This window comes from Sminthopsis crassicaudata, chromosome 2 (assembly GCF_048593235.1).
Source record: "Sminthopsis crassicaudata isolate SCR6 chromosome 2, ASM4859323v1, whole genome shotgun sequence".
Taxonomy (NCBI): domain Eukaryota; kingdom Metazoa; phylum Chordata; class Mammalia; order Dasyuromorphia; family Dasyuridae; genus Sminthopsis; species Sminthopsis crassicaudata.
Genome location: NC_133618.1, coordinates 610,458,681 through 610,477,644, shown reverse-complemented (window position 1 = coordinate 610,477,644; position 18,964 = coordinate 610,458,681). Strand labels below are relative to the sequence as shown.

The 18,964-nt window shown below is 40.6% G+C and overlaps 1 protein-coding gene across 1 annotated transcript; it reads right to left on the bottom strand.

Annotated features, from left to right (window-relative positions):
* Positions 1–1,617: 1,617 nt before the first annotated feature.
* On the bottom strand, positions 1,618–11,153 carry PGAM1 (phosphoglycerate mutase 1). The gene is made up of 4 exons (XM_074295987.1): positions 10,644–11,153; positions 6,805–7,079; positions 4,444–4,624; positions 1,618–2,599 (listed from the first exon to the last, which is right to left on the bottom strand). The coding sequence occupies exons 1-4, from the start codon at positions 10,780–10,782 to the stop codon at positions 2,430–2,432; spliced, it is 765 nt and encodes a 254-aa protein (XP_074152088.1). The 5' UTR covers positions 10,783–11,153; the 3' UTR covers positions 1,618–2,429.
* Between the last annotated feature and the right edge of the window lie 7,811 nt (positions 11,154–18,964).

Here is an 18,964-nt window from a genome sequence, read left to right as displayed (position 1 = left end):
TTTGTTGTTGTTGCAAAGGAAGAATTGGATTCAGAAGGTAAAAATAACCTGGGAAGAAAAACAAATATGCAAACAGTTTACACTCATTTCCCAATGTTCCTTCTCGGGGTGTAGCTGATTCTGTCCATCATTGATCAATTGGATCAGAGTTAGATCTCCTGGTTCTACTCATTTCACTCAGCATCACTTCATGTTAAGTCTCTCTATATTCCTCCTGTTGCTCATTTCTTACAGAACAATAATATTCCATAACATTCATATACCATAATTTACCCAACCATTCTCCAATTGATGGGCATCCATTCATTTTCCAGTTTCTAGCCACTACAAAAAGGGCTGTCACAAACATTTTGGCACATACAGGTCCCTTTCCCTTCTTAAGTATTTCTTTGGGCTTCATCTACTTTTCTGTAAGTTCCAACTAAACTCCTACCTCTTACAAGAAATCTCTTCCAACTCTTTCTAATTCCAGTGTTCCAACTCTTACTATTTCAACTTTATCCTGTAGCTTGTTTATACAAAATAATTTGCATGTTCTCTCCCCAAGTTGATTATGAGCTCTTCAAGAACAGAACCATCTTCTACTTTTCTCCATATCTCCATTGCCTACAGAGGGGCTGACATATAGTTAGCAGGCACTTAATAAATGTTCATTGACTCTCCCATGCTTTTCCACTGTGCCATGCATTCTAGGGGTAAAACACCTAGAAATAAAAAAAAACTACATGGCATATTAGGCTTTGTGTCAAGTTGGACACTCTCAGTTCCCTATTTATATTCTATTTTAAGTACTACATTGAGGAACAATATTTTTTTAAATTAGTCCCAGAGGGCAAAGTAATGAGCAAGGGGTGGAAGTCAACACAAAGCTTTCCCAAACTAGAATGGGCTGCCTTCCCATCTCTAGATTTTTCAGCAAGACCTGGATAACATCATTTATCAAGATTAAAGGAAGATTTCTGTTCAAATGAAGAGCCTCTGAGATTCCAATTCCAAAATTCAATTTAAGAGAGGCTTACAGTCCCAATGTTCTTGTGATAGCCATCTGCATCCAGAAAGAGGACTGGGGGGGGGTGTGTCAAAATATAGTATTTTCACTCTTTATTGTTTGCTTATATTTTGCTTTCTCATTTTTTTCCTTTTTGACTTGGACGACTTTTCTTATGTACTATAATTGGAAATATGTATAGAAGAATTGCACATATTTTAACATACCAGATTACTTGCCATGTAGGGGAGGGGGTGAGGGGAAAGGAAGGAAAAAAAAAATTTGGAACAAGATTTTGCAATGGTGAATGTTGAAAATGTATCTATGCATGTTTTGAAAATATATTCAAATCAATAAACAACAAAAAAGAGGCTTAGTAACACTTGGATTATTTCTCACTTGGGATAAATCAGGGTTTCTTATTTAATGAACAAGGGATCAAAAGGAAAAATCTCTGCATTTTATCTCAAACTGGTCAAAGCCCTGCTGAGGGGAAGGTATGAGACTTGCAGGTCCAGAGATTGTCAAAGCCATAATCTGCTATATAAAATAAAGCCTGGAATGATGAAAAAAGGGTTAATCCATGCTAAGGCTTTTCTGGGTGACAGACACCACATGGCACACAGAAGTATTGCACATCACTCCTTTATTATAGTGAAAAACAAAAAGGGGGGGGGGGGGCAAGGTTAGTACAGTTATGGTAAAATTGATGAGTACCCAGGTGATTGGACATGAGGCAAATGGCAATGGAATACTTAGAACACATTTCAACATGATTTAGGGACATCTCACTGCCCACAAAGAGCAGGACTATACAATACAGTAGAATGTACTTGGACACCCCTTAAAAGTCAAGGAACTCTTTGTGATGTGGCTTGAGATCTCTGATGACTACCAAGTGGGACAGGTTAATTTAAAAAGCCACTAATTAATAACCACTCTGGAAGGGTCCTTTATGAAAGTATAATCTCAACCTCCCAGATCCATTTTTAGGGGGATATGGAGGAAACATTCAAACAAGACTTCATGATTGATTTATTAAATGACCACCTGGGTTATAGGCAGCTTCCTACAACAGCCCTTGAAAGGGCTGCTCTACTGACAGAACTGGCTCATAGGATTAATTGAAATAATTGTTTCTTTCAACTCCCCACCTTGGTCACTTTTTACTAAGTCCCTATAACCCCTAACAGGTCCTTACTGAGCCAAACCACCCAGGAGGCATTTTGACTAAATGTTCTTGAGAGGAGAGGAAGAGGAGAGAAAGAAATTGGTCTGAAATAGGAAGAAATGAGAAAAGGAACCATCAGTCTCCCCACCTGCAGCTATGCATTGTGTTCCCTAAGGCGATGGTCAGTGTGTGGAGCAGGCAGGGGAAAGACGTGGAGACAGTGAGAAGGGAAGGACCTGGCTATTGCTGGCTGGCGCTGGTAGCCTGCTTTCACTTCTTGGCTTTGCCTTGGGCTGCCACAGCCTCCATGGCTTTGCGAACGGTCTCTTCATCCCCAAGGAACTGCATGGGCTTGATGGGTTTCAGATTCTTGTCCAACTCATACACGATGGGAATGCCAGTGGGCAGATTCAGCTCCATGATAGCTTCTTCAGACAGACCTAAAAATGCCCCCATACAGAATTAGAGGCTGAAAGGAATCTTATTAAAGGCATCCAGTCCAGCTCCTTTCATTTTGCAAAGGAACCAAATGTAGTGGATGCAGTGATTTCCTTAAAGACCTAAGTGGCTCTTCCATTAACAAGACTTCATCTTTTGGCACCAGGCATTTTCTCTGGCTGGAATGCTCTCCCTTCATCACTACCTAGTGATTCCCTGGTTTCCTTCAAATCCTAAGAGTCCTATCTTCTACAGGAAGCTTTTGCCAAATGTCTTCATTCTAGCGCCTTCCCTTTATAGTTCATTTGTATATTGGTTCCTCCTTAGACTATATACTTTTGGAGGACAGGGACTGTTTTTTGCCTCTTTTTTTTTTTTTTTTTTTTTTTTTTTGCATCTCTAGCCCTAAGAATCCTTGTTTTCATCCAAAATTAGGTGCTAATGCCTCAATGAAGGAATATAGTAATGATTCTTCTCCACCCACCCCCCAATAATATTAGTCCTCCACTCTCTTTAATACCCCTTAGAATATTCTTGTATATATTTGTCTGTCCCTCCCCTCCAGGTTCCCTTCAGTAGAATTCTACAGTTGAGAACATGTTTTTAATTCTCACAGGGCTTAACATTGCAATGACTCAATTGACAACTATTTATTTATTTAGGGAAACACAAAAAAATGAATTAAACCTTAATCTTGAAGAGCTTATATATTATGGAGAAGATTGTATGTGAACTTTGGCTGCAGCCCAATATTGGTATGTATATATAATCTAATATAAAAATCAGTATTAAGAGAAGAAGGGAAGAGAATATTTGGGGCAAGGATTGGGAAATGTTTTATGTAAAAGAAGGCACTTAAAGTGAATCTTGAAAGAAGATGAGTTAATTCTAGGAGGTTCAAGAGAAAGGGAAGCTGAAGGAGTCAATCAGTATTTATCAAATGTTGACTATGAGTCAGGTACTGCACTAACTAAATACAGGAGATTAAAAAAGGACAAAAAAAGTTCCTGACTTCAGGGAGCAACCTTTTTAAAGAAAACACCACCAAGCAATCAACTGTTACATAGTCAAGGTAAATGGAAGGCAAACCCAAAGGAAAGGCCCTGGGAAGGAAGCCAGAGGTGGCAATGAAGAAGGGAAGATGGCCAGTACAAAAGAGGGGAGACCTAGTGCCAAGAGAAAGATAACCAGTGTGGCTGGGTACAAAATACAGGAAGGGCCACAAGGTAGAATCAGGCTGGAAACTAGACTATGCAGATCTTTAAAAGGCAGAAACAAAGGAGCCCAGAGTTGATCCTAGAGGCAACAGGAAGCCAGTGAAGTTTGAAGGAAGTAATATGGTCAGACCCAGGCTTAAGGAAAACCATTAGCAAGTATGTAGAGGACAGATTAAGGAGAGGGAGAGACTTTGTAGGGGGAGATCTTGGGGCCTGGACCAAGATGATGGCTGTATGTGGGCGTCTAAAACTGGGATCGGATATGTAAGATGTTGCAAAAATAGAAAGGACAAAGCATGGAAACTAGCTGTTCCCGTGGAGTGAAGAAGAAATTTGAAATTAATCTTCTCATTTTACAAATGAAGGAAGAGCCTAAGACTCAGAGAACTGAAAAGGCTAGCCCATGGCCATGGTGCCAAAATAAATTCAGTCTTTCCTTCTGAAAGTTCTGGATTTTTTTTTTTTTTTTTTTTTTTAAAGCTATTAAGACTAGGATGTACCTTTGAGGGCACTATTCCTTTAAAGGTTTCACTTAACATAGGTCCTCATGTACTGGTCCTTCACAAAGTTCTATCTCACCCCTTCAATCTACATCTGGAGCTCTAGTCCCGTACTGCAAATCTACCTACCCTCAAGATGTTTGACAATCCCTCGAAGACTGTTGCCATGGGCTGCAATCAGAACACGTTTTCCTTCCTTGATCTGGGGGACGATTTCCTCATTCCAGAAGGGAAGAGCCCGAGCAATGGTGTCTTTCAAGCTCTCACAAGAGGGCAATTGATCCTCAGTAAGATCTGCATAGCGCCGGTCCTGGAGATATACATTAATTTCTCATCAAAAAGGTCAAAGAACTCATCATTCCATATGAATTTGATAGACTCCAATTCTATTCTTTAACCCAAATGAGCTAATTGTCATTTGTGACATTCTGATTGTTGTTGTTTGTCCTCTGTTCTCCAAGAGGACCATGGCATGCAAGCGAATTGGGTTTAAGTGAGGGTCCTGCAAACTCACCTGCCTCACTTTCCCATCCAATGGCAAGATAAAGATCAGGATGCCTGGAGATGGCCCTGAGATCTCAGTTTGAGCCAAAAACCAATCAATGATTGTTAGGTAAGAAATGAGACTGAGAATGGCCTCTTTTAAGTAGTTAAAAAAAAATATGTCAATCTGGGAGTTGCTGGGAAAAACAAAAACAATTGCTATTCACTAAGTGGGTCTTTGGCCTATTATTGGTCAATCAATGAGACCCTGCTTGACCTGACTTCCTAATGTCAGTTAAGTGTTTAAGAACAGATCAGGGACTTATAGGAGAGGGAGTGAAGAAAGTCAAAAAGGATCTAATTTTTTGCACTTATTCTAAGGTATAACTCTTGTCTTAATCCTAAAGTCCAAAATACCCTCATTTAAAACGTTGGAAGGCAAAGGGAATTTCTGAGATCCCTAAAATGACCCCAATCAATCAATCCATTCCTTGTAAGATCCTCACCTGCCCTACATAAATAAGGCCAATGATTCTTTTCTAGCCCTGTTAAAATATTTCTTGGGTGACAATTTGCTTAAATTTGCATCTCCAGGGGGCAGCTAGGTGGCACAGTGAATAGAGCACTAGCCTTGAATTCAGGAGGACCCGAATTCAAATCTGGATCTCAAATACTTAACACTTCCTAGCTGTGTGACCCTGGGCAAGTCACTTAACTCCAGCCTCAGGAAAAAAAAAAATTGCATCTCCAGTCCTAAGAATCCTTGTTTTCTGTAGAATATTTCTGAAAGTACTACACTAAATTACACTAGGTATTCTTCAGAAATTATAATACTAATATAAACTCAACCTTTGAGAACTTAAAAAAAAAAAATCACTAAAAATGCAGTAGGCAACTACTTCATCTGATATTATAAGTACAGTAAAAACACATCCATATTATTTGCAAGGTGCATCCATTTGACAGAGAAAATCCCATAAAACACAGTAAACTAGAATATAGTCCTCTTAAGATTGATGCCTGGTCCTAAAGTAACAGAAGAGTTGTTTGAAACTGGAAGAAAACATAGGATAGGAAACAGGAACTAATTGTCACTTCTCATAATATAAGTTTTCAAAAAACTGTAAATAGTCACAGCTAAACAAAAAAAAAAAAAAGGGGGGGGGGGAGAAGGTGGTGGAGAATGCGCCAAGTCCAGTTAAAGAATAATCCAATGTCCATCAATTGGAGAATGGTTGGGTAAATTATGGTATATGAAGGTTATGGAATATTATTGCTCTGTAAGAAATGACCAGCAGGAGGAATACAGAGAGGCTTGGAGAGACTTAAATCAACTGTTGCTGAGTGAAATGAGCAGAACCAGAAGATCACTATACACTTCAACAACAATACTGTATGAGGATGTATTCTGATGGAAGTGGATATCTTCAACATAAAGAAGATCCAACTCACTTCCAGTTGATCAATGATGGACAGAAATAACTACACCCAGAGAAGGAACACTGGGAAGTGAATGTAAATTGTTAGCACTACTGTCTATCTACCCAGGTTACTTATACCTTCGGAAGCTAATAATTAATGTGCAACAAGAAAATGGTATTTACACACATATATTGTATCTAGATTATATTGTAACACATGTAAAATGTATGGGATTACCTGCCATCGGGGGGAGGGAGTAGAGGGAAGGAGGGGATAATTTGGAAAAATGAATAAAAAAATAATAAAATAAAATAAAGAATAATCCAAGATGGCCAGAGTTTTGACTGATCTGGTCACTTCTACGTGCAAGAAGAAGAGTATAAATGTTAATAGGCCACTGCAATAGGAAATTCCACAAAGACTGCTCTTTTATTTGTCCAGACTGATATGAAAAAGAATGTCTGGATTTTTCAAGTCATTTGTTCTGGTGAACGCAGCTCAGCTAACCCTCTATTTCTAGAGGTTCTGGTCACCTAATCTGTAGTGATCCAGTCTGCAGCGAGGCAAACCTGGGTCAGTTCCTACCTTGCTGATGTTGCTGTAGAAGGGGTGGTCAGGCTCCATTGGAGGTGGTGGGACATCGTAGGACCGTCGCCAGATCTTCACCTGCGCCTCACCGTGCTTGGCAGCTGTCTCTGCTTTATTGAGGCCTGTCAGACCTCCATAGTGTCGCTCATTGAGGCGCCAAGTCCTCACTACAGGCAACCACATCTGGTCAATGGCATCTAGTACTGTCCAAAGGGTACGGATTGCTCTCTTCTGGACAGAGGTGAAGCAGATATCAAATTCATAGCCAGCATCTGGAAGAAACCCAAGTGAAAAGTGGGTCAGAAAGAGTGCCCTTAAAGCCCACACACTTTTGTCCCAGAGAACACTGCTTTTCTGAACTACTCATAAATGTTAGTCTTCCCTGCTCCCAATACTCAACTTTGAAGGATAGTGGTTTCTGTGCACAGTAAATATTTAATCTGCTAATATCACACGTGACAATTATTCCCCCCATCAGTATCTCACTGGTTGTCACATGCAAAGGGTATAAAGGGCTTGGGAGTCTAAATCCCAGCTTTAACATTTACTAGCTATGCGAATAAGCAGATTCCTTTATCTTTCTGTTTCCATCAGTAAAATAGCAATACTTGATTTACCTACACAAAGATTGTGAATAAAGTACCTTTTGAAATGGGAAATGCCAGATTGAGTTATCTATCCCTTCTCTCCAACACAACTTTTTTTTTACTAGCAAAAAGGTTTGACCTTCTCCTTTCCCATACAAAACAAATGCCCTCACTGGGAGGTTGCTAACCAGTCTTGCTAATTCAGTCTTGCAGTAGACAAAAGGAGAACAAAAGAAACAATTATTTCCTCCTGTATAGTTGCAAGAATCTTTAAGAAATATATAAAATTCTCCTGGATGTTGCCTCACACTGAGGTTAGTAATAAATATGTATGAAATTTCATTTCCTGCCATTGATTTAACTGAGGATAGAACCAATGAAATCTAGAGATATAGAGGAATGAATAAGTCACAACTGAACCCTTCCAGTGAAATGATGACATGTAAATGTAGCTCCTGTTATGTTCTTTTTTGAATCCACACCTTCAGCCTTCTCTACCAAAAAACCCAGTCACTGGCTAGTAACTTAATTCAGATTTTTACCAGAAAGACTTAATATTTCATTATCAAAATGTACTGGTTTTGCTTTACCACAATTATTTTCATTAGGAACAGAAAATCTCAAGATAGAAGCCTGGTACTAAGAGCCCCCAAGAAGCAAAGAACCCACACAAAGTCATTTTCCCCCCAACAAATCCCTCATCATACAAAAACTGAAGCAAAATGAGGTACAGGGGAATAGCCTTAAAGAAGAAAAAGCTAGACTTTCATTCATCCTATCCTCTCCCTGCCTAGAATAACTTGGATTGCTTGGCTGAAATAAGACTTTGCATTCTGGAAGGGAGTTTCAGCTTTCACTGGCCCCACCCTCAGTATTAAAATGAGGGAAGCTGCAATCAGTTCCTTTAGGTGTAAGATTGGTAAGGCAATGGCTAATGAATCATAGCAGTACTTCTCTCTGCCAGACCTAAGGGTGCCAACCTCCAATTTCTCACAGCCAGAGCAAACTCTCAGGCCTCTCCCATCTAGGAAATGCTAGTAAGGGCACTTCAGACCCATCCTAATGCACGTACACTTCCCACTTCAAAAGCAGGATTATTTCTCAGATTTTTCAGAATTCTCTTCAAAGTACCTGCTATGGAGACAAGAATTAATGGAGAGAACAAGGAACCAAATAACTTGCTCCAAATGCTACATCTCCATGTATCAATAATCCTTTTGAATAATACTCTTCTTTGATTATGTGTGAAAAGAAACCATGATATAAGGACAAAGACCAATGGATGCACACAGGTTTACACCAGCAATCTTTCTTGCTCAGGAATTAAACCCATCATTCTGTGAACTCTTTTGAGATCAGGTACTATTTTAGCCCTAATACAGGGCAGGGAACATAGGAAATACTTAATAAATGCTTGTTAATTTAAATTACTCCTTGGATTTCTAAGCCAGAAGAATATGCTCGTATTCCAAAATCATAGAAATGAGTCTTATGGAAGGAGAAAAACCCCATGTGAGCAGAGGATCCTGCCACATCCGCCTCTGCCGATCGCCCTTGACAAAAGCTTCTTCCTAACAGCCAGCCCTCCTCCCCCAGATAACGGGAGTCAGGCTGCAACTACTGCCTGGATCACCTTCCCTGACCTAGCACCACCATTTTTCAACAAAGGGCCTGTACTGAGTGGTGATTTCACTAGACTGGACCTGCATTTCTAGTCCCAATTCTACCAAAAAATGGCTGTATGACCTTGGGCATTTGGACTTTTCTCTGGGCCCGGTTCCTCACCAATGAAATAGGTTCTTGTCACATGGCCCTGTGACTAACCAGAACCTCCCTGGGTCAAAGGTCTGGTACTTCTACCCTCTTTCTAAAGGCTCCAGGGCCCCCTCAAAGTTCATGCACTACATGAAGTGATGGATGCCAGGATCTCTGCCTCAGGGGACTGGGAAGGGGTGCACTTAAAGCCAGATCTCAAAATGAAGGGCTTAGCTCTGGGAGTGGGGTTGAGAAATCAGCCCCTCTTCTATCTCAGGATTGGTCGATTCCGTTTCCCCATTCATAAGGATGACCTGGTGGGAGCACTGAGGAATGGGAAGGGGAGATACAAGCTTCAGTTTTCCTCATCCCTACCTATAAAATGAAATAGTTCTTAATACATGGCAGGGAGGAGGGAGATATGGAAATTAGGGAGAGGGCTCCTGTATCCTCAATTACTCAATCAGTAAAATCTAACAGTTTAAACCCCTGGGAGGCCCCAGAGTAGAGGCAGAAATAGAAGCGAAAAGGAAGATTCCATGTCTCCAAATCTGTAAAATCAAACTGCCCACCACCTAAGGGAAGAGGGCAGAGATGAGAGTGGCAGAGGGATGATTCCAGTTTGCTGTTTCCTCATCTGAAAATGAATTAACCCCTAATAACCCAGGAGGGGCATATGAAGGAGGTAGAAATGGCGGGAAAGGGACACTTTCCCATCTATACAATCAAATAGTTCCTAGCAGGCCCTAGAATGAAGGTGGTTTGGAGGTGGGAGGAGGGGAGAGGGGAGAGGGAAGAGATATGGTGGGAGAGGGAAAATGGAGGGTGCTTCCTCTCCCCATCTATAAAATGAAATTTGGGGGTCATTAGGAGGAGTTGGGATAGAGATAGTAGGGGAGGGGGAGAATGCAATAATGATGGAGGAGGGGGGCTTTGTTTCCTCCATTTTCCCATTAGTAAAATACATATCCCAGGACTCAGTGAAGGCCCGGCATGGGGATGGTGGGGAAGAGCGAATCATGGGCAACAGGGGAATCATGATTAGGGGGCTTCAGTTTCCTCCATTTCCCATCTGTAAAGTGCACAGGCCTTTGCACCGGGGAGGCTGGGATGGGGACAGTGGGGGAGGGGGGACAATGGAGAATGAGAGAATCATGCTATGGGGGGTTCAGCTTCCTCCGATTCTTCATCCGTGAAGTGCACAGGCCTTTGCACCGGGGGAGGCCTGGGATGGGGACAGTGGGGGAGGGGCAGGGAGATGGAGTAGGGGTTTGGCGGTACTCGCAAAATGAGGAGCCTCAGAGGCCGGGGCGGTCCCGGGATGAGGGGGCGATGGGGTTAGCGGGAGACGGAGGAGGGGGGTGCTCGGGTTTTCTCCGTTCCCTTTTGGAAGAGGAGCAGCCCCTGAAGCTGGGAAAAGCATGGGATGGAGGGGAGGGGTCTCGATCTCCTGTTCCCCCTCCCCCCCGGTCCCCTCTCGGGCCCCGCCGGTACCTCGCAGCGCTTGCCCGCCGCGCTTGGCTTCCTCGTGCCCGGCGGGGCTTAGGTCCGCGTCGTACCACCCGCTGAAGCGGTTCTCCAGGTTCCAGGCACTCTCTCCATGGCGGATCAGCACCAGCTTGTAGGCGGCCATGGCGGGGCAGAGGCTCGGGGCAGCGAAGAGCGAGGACACCGGTAGACGGGCGAGCGCGCACTGAGATTCCGCGGAGCGGCCGGCTTCTCAATCCCGACTGCGCCCCGCCCTCGCCCCGCCTCCGCGCCTGCGCACTGAGGCCTTTTCCGCCCGGGCCCCCGGTTTGTGCGCGCGCCCTTCCCTAAATCTTTCCACTCTCTTCTTCTCGTCAGTACCCCGACCTATCTGCGCATGCGCTCCCCTCCCTACCCATGGGGTGACAATCTCGGTGCCTCCGAGGGAAACGCGGCGTCGGCGCGCATGTGCGAGGAGATGGGTCACGGAGCGCACGTAAGCTCGGGAAGGACGAGAGGACCTTCAGTTCCCAGAATGCCGAGGAGCAGCCATCCCCTAGCCGAAGCCTCTACTTTCTGGCCCCTCCTCCCGCCGCTTCCCTTCCCCATCCACCGGCCTAGAGTCCGCTGGGCCGGCTTTTTAACTCCTTCTAACTGCCTTGTGATTATGAGCTGGAGCACATCCGTTCCCTTCGGGGCTCAGTTTCCTCGTTTGTAAAATGAGAGGATTGAGTCCGGTTACCTCCCGGGTGGTGGAGGGGTCGTCCCCTCCCCCCATACAGCCTCTCTCAGCAGGCGGCTGAGATATCTTGCGGCCAGCAGGGAAGCGCATTCACTATTTTCTGAAATATCCCAACCCATGTAACTTCTCCGATTTCTGCTTGGATGAGTGTTTACTCCCCACCTACAGTGTGCGCGCGCGTGTGTAACAGCATTATACACCAGGAATAAGCTGATAGATGTAAGCTTGGGGTACCTTTCCCCCTTTAAAGAATAGCAGCCGGGAAGGGCTTAAATCAAAAAACACTGGAGGAGCGGAGGGCGGGGGGGAACAATTCCAGTCTGTAACTCTCTCAGAATAACCCGACCAGCCTCTAACCTCCTCCTGCTCCTCTCCGGGCAGGAATCAGTGTCCCTCAGAGGAGTTTGCACACCTGCAAGAGAGGCCTAGGCGCTTCTAGGACGTTGGAGAAATACCAGGGATGCAATAGCTCTCGGAGGACCCGGACCTCCAGTGGAGCAACCAGATTAACAAAGTAACCTAACAGAGATACTCTGTAGCTGCTCTGCAGTGATTAGCAACAATTGGAAGCCAGCAAAAGAGTGGGAGAGAGTGCTAGAAGATTGGCTCAGCAACTATTTCAAAATTAGTCAAGGAGGAGCCTTAAACAGTGTTATAATCCTGGAGGGGCTGACAACGGAAAATATCCTCCAACTTCTACAGATCGGTAGAATACAGAGGTACCTGAGGGATTATTTACACGTAGCTCATTATAGCAAGAAGACGAGAAGAGCAAGGAACAAACAGGTTCCATTTATGCAAATAGGAAAAAAAGAATATTTTATTTTGTTTTGTTCTAGTCTAGTTTATTTCCACATCCCATCTTGCTGACTTTTGTCCTGCCACTGGACTTGGATGACTGGAAAAGGCTGATGAGGTTTAAATTTTCTCCTTCAAGGATTTTCAGAGTTCGGGGTCCCCTCTTCACAACTGTTTCACACGTCTAATTCACTCATTACTCCTCTTCAAAAACAAAGGACAAATTACATTCATTTAATACTTAGCTTAGTCGAATGGAGGTACAAAGTTTAGTTAAATGATACAAGGACACTTTCGAGGTCTCTCTTAAGAACCTTAGAACTGATTTTTTGATATGGAAGATATTAGCACAGGATCGCCCAACGTGGTGTGATCTTATCAGAGAAGGTAGTGTCTCACAATAAGATATTCCTCTTTTGGCTGACACCTGCCCAGGAAGAAAAGCATCTCTTGACAGAGAAATGAAATTCTCCCACCCAGCCATTCACAGGAATGTGAATGTGAGGAGAGCTAGAGCTGCAGAAAAGAAAATCGAATATTCCTCAGATTATGGACCTTTAGCAAGGAGTCTCTAAAGGAGTCTCTTCCACTTACTTTGGAATTCTCCTTCTGACCTTTGAACCCAGCCTTTTTTTTTTTTCTTTTTTGCACATTCTTTGTTCTTTGGACTGTTAGGGGCTAAGGTTTTTCCCTTAACCTGGTAACTCTGGAATTTGCCTATGATATTCCCTGAGATTTTCATTTTGGAATCTCAGGCAAGTTTCTCTGATGGAATTCTGGAAAATGATGAGCAGGATGCTCTCAGGGAAAAAAAAATCTGGAAAGTCTTCTATGAACAATGTCACATATGTTGTTTTCTAAGTAATAGCAATGTTCTGGGAGGACCAGCTCTAAATGACTATTATTCTCAGGAGTACAATATCTTCACCTACTCTGAAGGACTTATGAAAAAAATCCTATTCATACCCAGAGAAGGAACTGGTAGAATTTGTATACAGATTGACGTATCCTCTATTGTTCCATCTCTTTATTTTTAACTGAATTTTTCTTAAGTGTTTTTATTTTCATTAAGGTGGGAGATCTGTTACCTTTTACAATTTGACTTTTATGGAAATGTTTTGTATAACTTCACATGTAATTGTAGGTGGGCATAAGGGAGAAAAGTTAGAACTCAAAAATCTTAAAAACAAATGTAAAAAAATTGTTTTGAATGTAACTAGAGAAAATATTAAAGAAAAAAGAATGCTCTTCGGGGTGTTTGAAATTTTTCATCTCTTCCTGGTCTAGAGTTAGGTGCCTCCTGAAAATGTCCTCATGGATATTTCTGTTCATATCTCATAACTCAGAGTTAGAGTTCTTTTAAGTTCTTTGTCTCTCTCTTGTCTCCTGGACAGAAGCTGTTGTGCCACAGTTCCCTTTTAATGTCCTGACCCAGATTCCCTAATTGTTTAGTTACTATGCCTCAGGTTATAACCATTCCCTCATAAAGTTAGGATAAAGGTCTTATCTTAGATCTTAGGCTATACTTATTCCCTCTTAATGTTTGGTGGGATAAAGATCTTTTTAGACATCATTAGAATATCTGGAGCCTCTTCAGTACCTCCCTCCTTCTTGTTATCCTAGGTGCCTCCCCTTATTGGGTCATCCCCATCCAGGTACCTCCCCCATTATGTCATTATTCTTGTAATCCTGTACAAAAATTGGAATTATATGAAGTCGTCAACTCACTTCCAAACCACCATTGTTCAGTAACAGGACAGAATCAAGATGACTGGTGATGGCTCGGAATGTTGGCTGGATATTAATCCAATTAGATGGATTCATAACTGGTTTATTTATATAAACCTGGAAGAATGAGAACCTATTTTTCTTCAAAATTTTTACCAATGGTTCTGCTAAAGATAGAGCTGTGTGTGTTTTTACTAGTTACATAAAGATACATACATTGTACTTTCAATGTCTAATCAAGCTCTAACCTCTCCACGGCACCTGTTTTACCTCCCTTCATATCTGTTGGAACAAACTGTCCATCTGCCAAAATGGTTTACCCAAGTGTGGCTGTGTGCATGCTACAGCTTCTTGGAGCATTCTGGGAAGACTAGTCCTCCGGAGTAAGGGCTACCAGGCCTTATCAGGGCTGCTTTCCACCTTTGGTGTCTACCTGATCTATCTAACTCTCACCATTTTGAGTCAAGTGTCTAAGACCTAGTTGAACTCTGGTCATCCTGATTCCAGAGCCAGTACTCTATTTTCTCAGCCACCTATTTGCCCCTATCATTGAGTCTTACAGTTTGAAAGGACTCTCTCTTCATTCACTCCTTGGCCTTAGGATGTGAGGGAATCCTAGAGATGTTATTTAATATTTGTGTGATCTCAGTCAAATCATGGAGCCTCAGTCTCCTCCTCTAGAAGAGTAAGGGGTTGGACTAGCACTGTGTATGACTTAATAAATGTTTATTGAGAGTTTGAAAAGGAAAATGATGATCATTAGGAGACTGTGTTGATTTACTAAGAATACAATCATTCCAAACTAGCCTCATAGGTCTGCTAGATCCAATCAGAAATATCCATCACTTTCCTTTCTCTCTCCCATAATCTTCTCTTACCTTAGCTAAACATACCCAGTTCCTTTAACTATTCTTCATGTAACATTGGCTTTTTTTCCCTATTTAAATACTATTTCCTCCACAATTACATGTAGAGATTATTTTCAATATTTATTTTTTATAAGATTTTGAATCCCAAGTTTTTCTTTTTCCTTCTCTTCCCTTTTCCCCAAGATGGCGAGGAAACTGATATAGATTATACATGTAGACAAATTTCCACATTAGTCATGTTGTAAAAGAAGAAACAGAACGAAAGGAAAAATACCCCAAAAAGTGAAAATAGTATGATTCCTTCTTTATTCAGACTCCATAGTTTTGTTTTTCTGGATGTGAATGGCATTTTCCATCATGAGTCTATTGAATGGTCTTGGATCACTGTATTGCTAAGAAGAGCAACATAATGTTGCTGTTTCTATGTACAATTTCTCCTAGTTCTGCTCCATGTAACATTTCAAGTCCTCCAGTCTTCCTAATTGCTTTCCTTTGGAAGCATGCCAGTCTTTTAATATCCCTCTTAAAATATGGCACCTAGAACTGAACAGAGAGATCAGAGGAATGCTATAGACACAAGATTATCTAATTTTAGCAAGGCATTTAACAAAGCCTCTCATGATATTCTTATAGACTAGATAGAGAAATATTGGCTGGATGTTAGTCCAATTAGATGGATTCATAGCTGGTTGAATAACCATGCCCATTTATAGAAACCTGGAAGAATGAGAGCCTATTTTTCTTCAAAATTTTTACCAATGGTTCTGCTAAAAATAGAGTGGTGTGTGTTTTTTTAATTTACAAGTTACATAAAGATAACAGAATTAACTAATATAATAAAATGAAGATCCAAAAACTTCTCAAGAGATTGATAAAAATGATTCAAATCCAACAAACTACAATTTAACAAAGATAGATAGAAAGCTTTATATCTATCTTTTTTAAGATGTAAAAAATATCTTAAGAATATTTTTGATTCTTTTTTAAAAAATCAAATGCTTAGGTATAGGATGAAAAAGATCCATCTTAACAGAAAATCATAGGGAAAAGACTTATGGGGTTAAATTTAATTTTTACTTAATGAAAGATCAATATGGATTAATAAGAAGTTTTGTTTCCTCAAAAAGTTAATATACTCCTCAGCTGAATTAATGGAAATACAAAGGATATTTACAAACTTGAGTTCATGCAGAAAACAACAACAAAGAGGATAGGAAGAATTCAAACAATATCACATGAATAATAGTTGAAAGAATTGGGAATGATTAAACTATTTAAGACTTATGGAGAATAATAAATATATTTAAAGTGCTTGTATGACTCTGCTGTAGAAGTAAGGACAATATTAATGCTGCATAGCTCCAGATGGCAGAATTGGAACGAATGAGCAGAAGTTAGAAGGAGGCAAGTTTCAGCTCAATGTAAGGAAACTCTTTTCTTTTTTTTCCCCAATTAACAAGTATATATATTCTTCCCTTCCTTCCTCATCCCCACTGGGGGGAAAAAAAGAAAACTAAAACAAAGACCTTGTGATAAATATACTAGTAAAGCAAAACAAATTCCCATATGAGCTATGTCCCAAAAGCTATGTCTCATTCTGTATCTTTTGTCTATTCTCTCTTTGTCAAGAGGTAGAAAGCAATGCTTCTTCGCTAGTTCCATGGAACTGTAATTGGTTATTGCATTGATCAGAATTTTTAATTTGTTCAAAATTGTTTCTATTTATGTTTCCATTTTCAATGTTGATGTCCTTGTATAAATTGTTCTCCTGGGTTTGCTCACATGAGTGCAGCAATTCATACAGATCTAAGGAAGCATTTTCTAACAGTGCAATTCAAAAATGAAATAGAATGTTTGATGCCTGAGGGAGTAAATTCTCCATTCCTGGGAATGTTCAGGAAAAGTCAGGATGACCACAGGTGAGGGATTCCTGCTTTGGGTGGATAATTGTTTCCAATCCTTACATTCTTGGTAGACTGATCAAATATAAAAATTTAAGAGGGAATTAGGTAAAGTGCCTCTGAGGGTTTGCATTTATGTGACAAAGAGAAAAGTAATTTGGCATTCCAAAGAAGCTGGAAGGACAATGAATTTAGTTCAACACATGTTGAGTATGGTATGAGAATGGGATAGGCAAATGAAAATGTTTAATATATAATTAAGAATAACAAAATTGGAGTTCAAGGGAGAGATGAGCTATCTTTTTTTTTTTTTTTTCCTTTCCTGAGGCTGGGGTTAAGTGACTTGCCCAAGGACACAAAGCTAGGAAGTGTTAAGTGTCTGAGATCAGATTTGAACTCTGGTCCTTCAAGGCTGGTGCTCTATCCACTGCACTACCTAGCTGCCCCCAGATGACCTATCTTTTAGAAAGATACTAACCCCAGGGCGGGGGGAATACAAGATGGTATCCCTTTCCCCATCCAAGAGGAACAGATTTTATGTAACATTGTAACATGTAACATTGGTATTTTATTTTTCCAAATACATAAAAGAATAGTTTTCAACATTCATCTTCGCAAAACCTTGTGTTCCAGAGAAAATTCTTCTCTTCTCTTTCCCCTCCCCAAATAATGATATCATTTAAATGTGTGCAATTCTTCTAAACATTTTTTTATTTTATAATTATAAAATTTTTGACAGTATATATGCATGAGTAATTTTTTTTATAATATTATCCCTTGTATTCATTTTTCCAAATTCCCCCCCCCCCATGACAGGCAATTCCATACATTTTACATATGTTACAGTATAACCTAGAAACAATATATGTGTGTAAATCCCATTTTCTTGTTGCAAGTTAAGTATTAGATTCCGAAGGTATAAGTAACCTGGGTAGATAAACAGTAGTGCTAACAATTTACATTCACTTCCCAGTGTTCCTTCTCTGGGTGTAGTTGTTTCTGTCCATCATTGATCAACTGGAAGTGAGTTGGATCTTCTTTATGTTGAAGATATCCACTTCCATCAGAATACATCTTCATACAACATTGAAGTGTACAGCGATCTTCTGGTTCTGCTCATTTCACTCAGCATCAGTTGATGTAAGTCTCTCCAAGCCTCTCTGTATTCCTCCTGCTGGTCATTTCTTACAGAGCAATAATATTCCATAACCTTCATATACCATAATTTACCCAACCATTCTCCAATTGATGGACATCCATTCATCTTCCAGTTTCTAGCCACTACGAAAAGAGCTGCCACAAACATTTTGGCACATACAGGTCCCTTCCCCCTCTTTAGTATTTCTTTGAGATATAAGCCCAATAGCAGCAATGCTGGATCAAAGGGTATGCACAGTTTGAAAACTTTTTGGGCATAGTTCCAAATTGCTCTCCAGAATGGTTGGATTCTTTCACAACTCCACCAACAATGTACCAGTGTCCCAGTTTTCCCACATCCCCTCCAACATTCATCATTATTTGTTCCTGTCATCTTAGCCAATCTGACAGGTGTGTATCTCAGAGTAGTCTTAATTTGCATTTCTCTGATCAGTAGTGATTTGGAACATCTTTCATATGAGTGGATATAATTTCAATTTCATCATCTGAGAATTGTCTGTTCATATCCTTTGACCATTTGTCAATTGGAGAATGGTTTGATTTCTTATAAATTAAGGTCAGTTCTCTATATATTTTAGAAATGACACCTTTATCAGAACCTTTAACTGTAAAAATATTTTCCCAATTTGTTACTTCCCTTCTAATCTTGTTTGCATTAGTATTGTTTGTACAGAAACTTTTTAGTTTAATGTAATCAAAATTTTCTATTTTGTGATCAATAATGATCTCTAGTTCTCCTCTGATCATAAATTCCTTCCTCCTCCACAGGTCTGAGAAGTAGACTATTCTCTGTTCCTCTAATCTATTTATGATCTCATTCTTTATGCCTAAATCATGGACTCATTTTGATCTTATCTTGGTATATGGTGTTAAGTGTGGATCCATATCTAGTTTCTGCCATCTAAACATATTTCTATATTCGTCATGCTGAGCAAAAAATAAAAAATCAGATCAAAAGGGAAAAGTATGAGAAAGGAAAAACAAACAAAAAATAACAAAAAGGTGAAAATGCTATGTTTTGATTCACATTCAGTCTTCATAGTTCTCTCTCTGGATGTGAATGGCATTTCCCATGACAAATCTATTGGAATTGCTTTGAATTTCCTTACTGTTTAAAAGAACCAAGACCATCATAGTTGATCATCACATAAT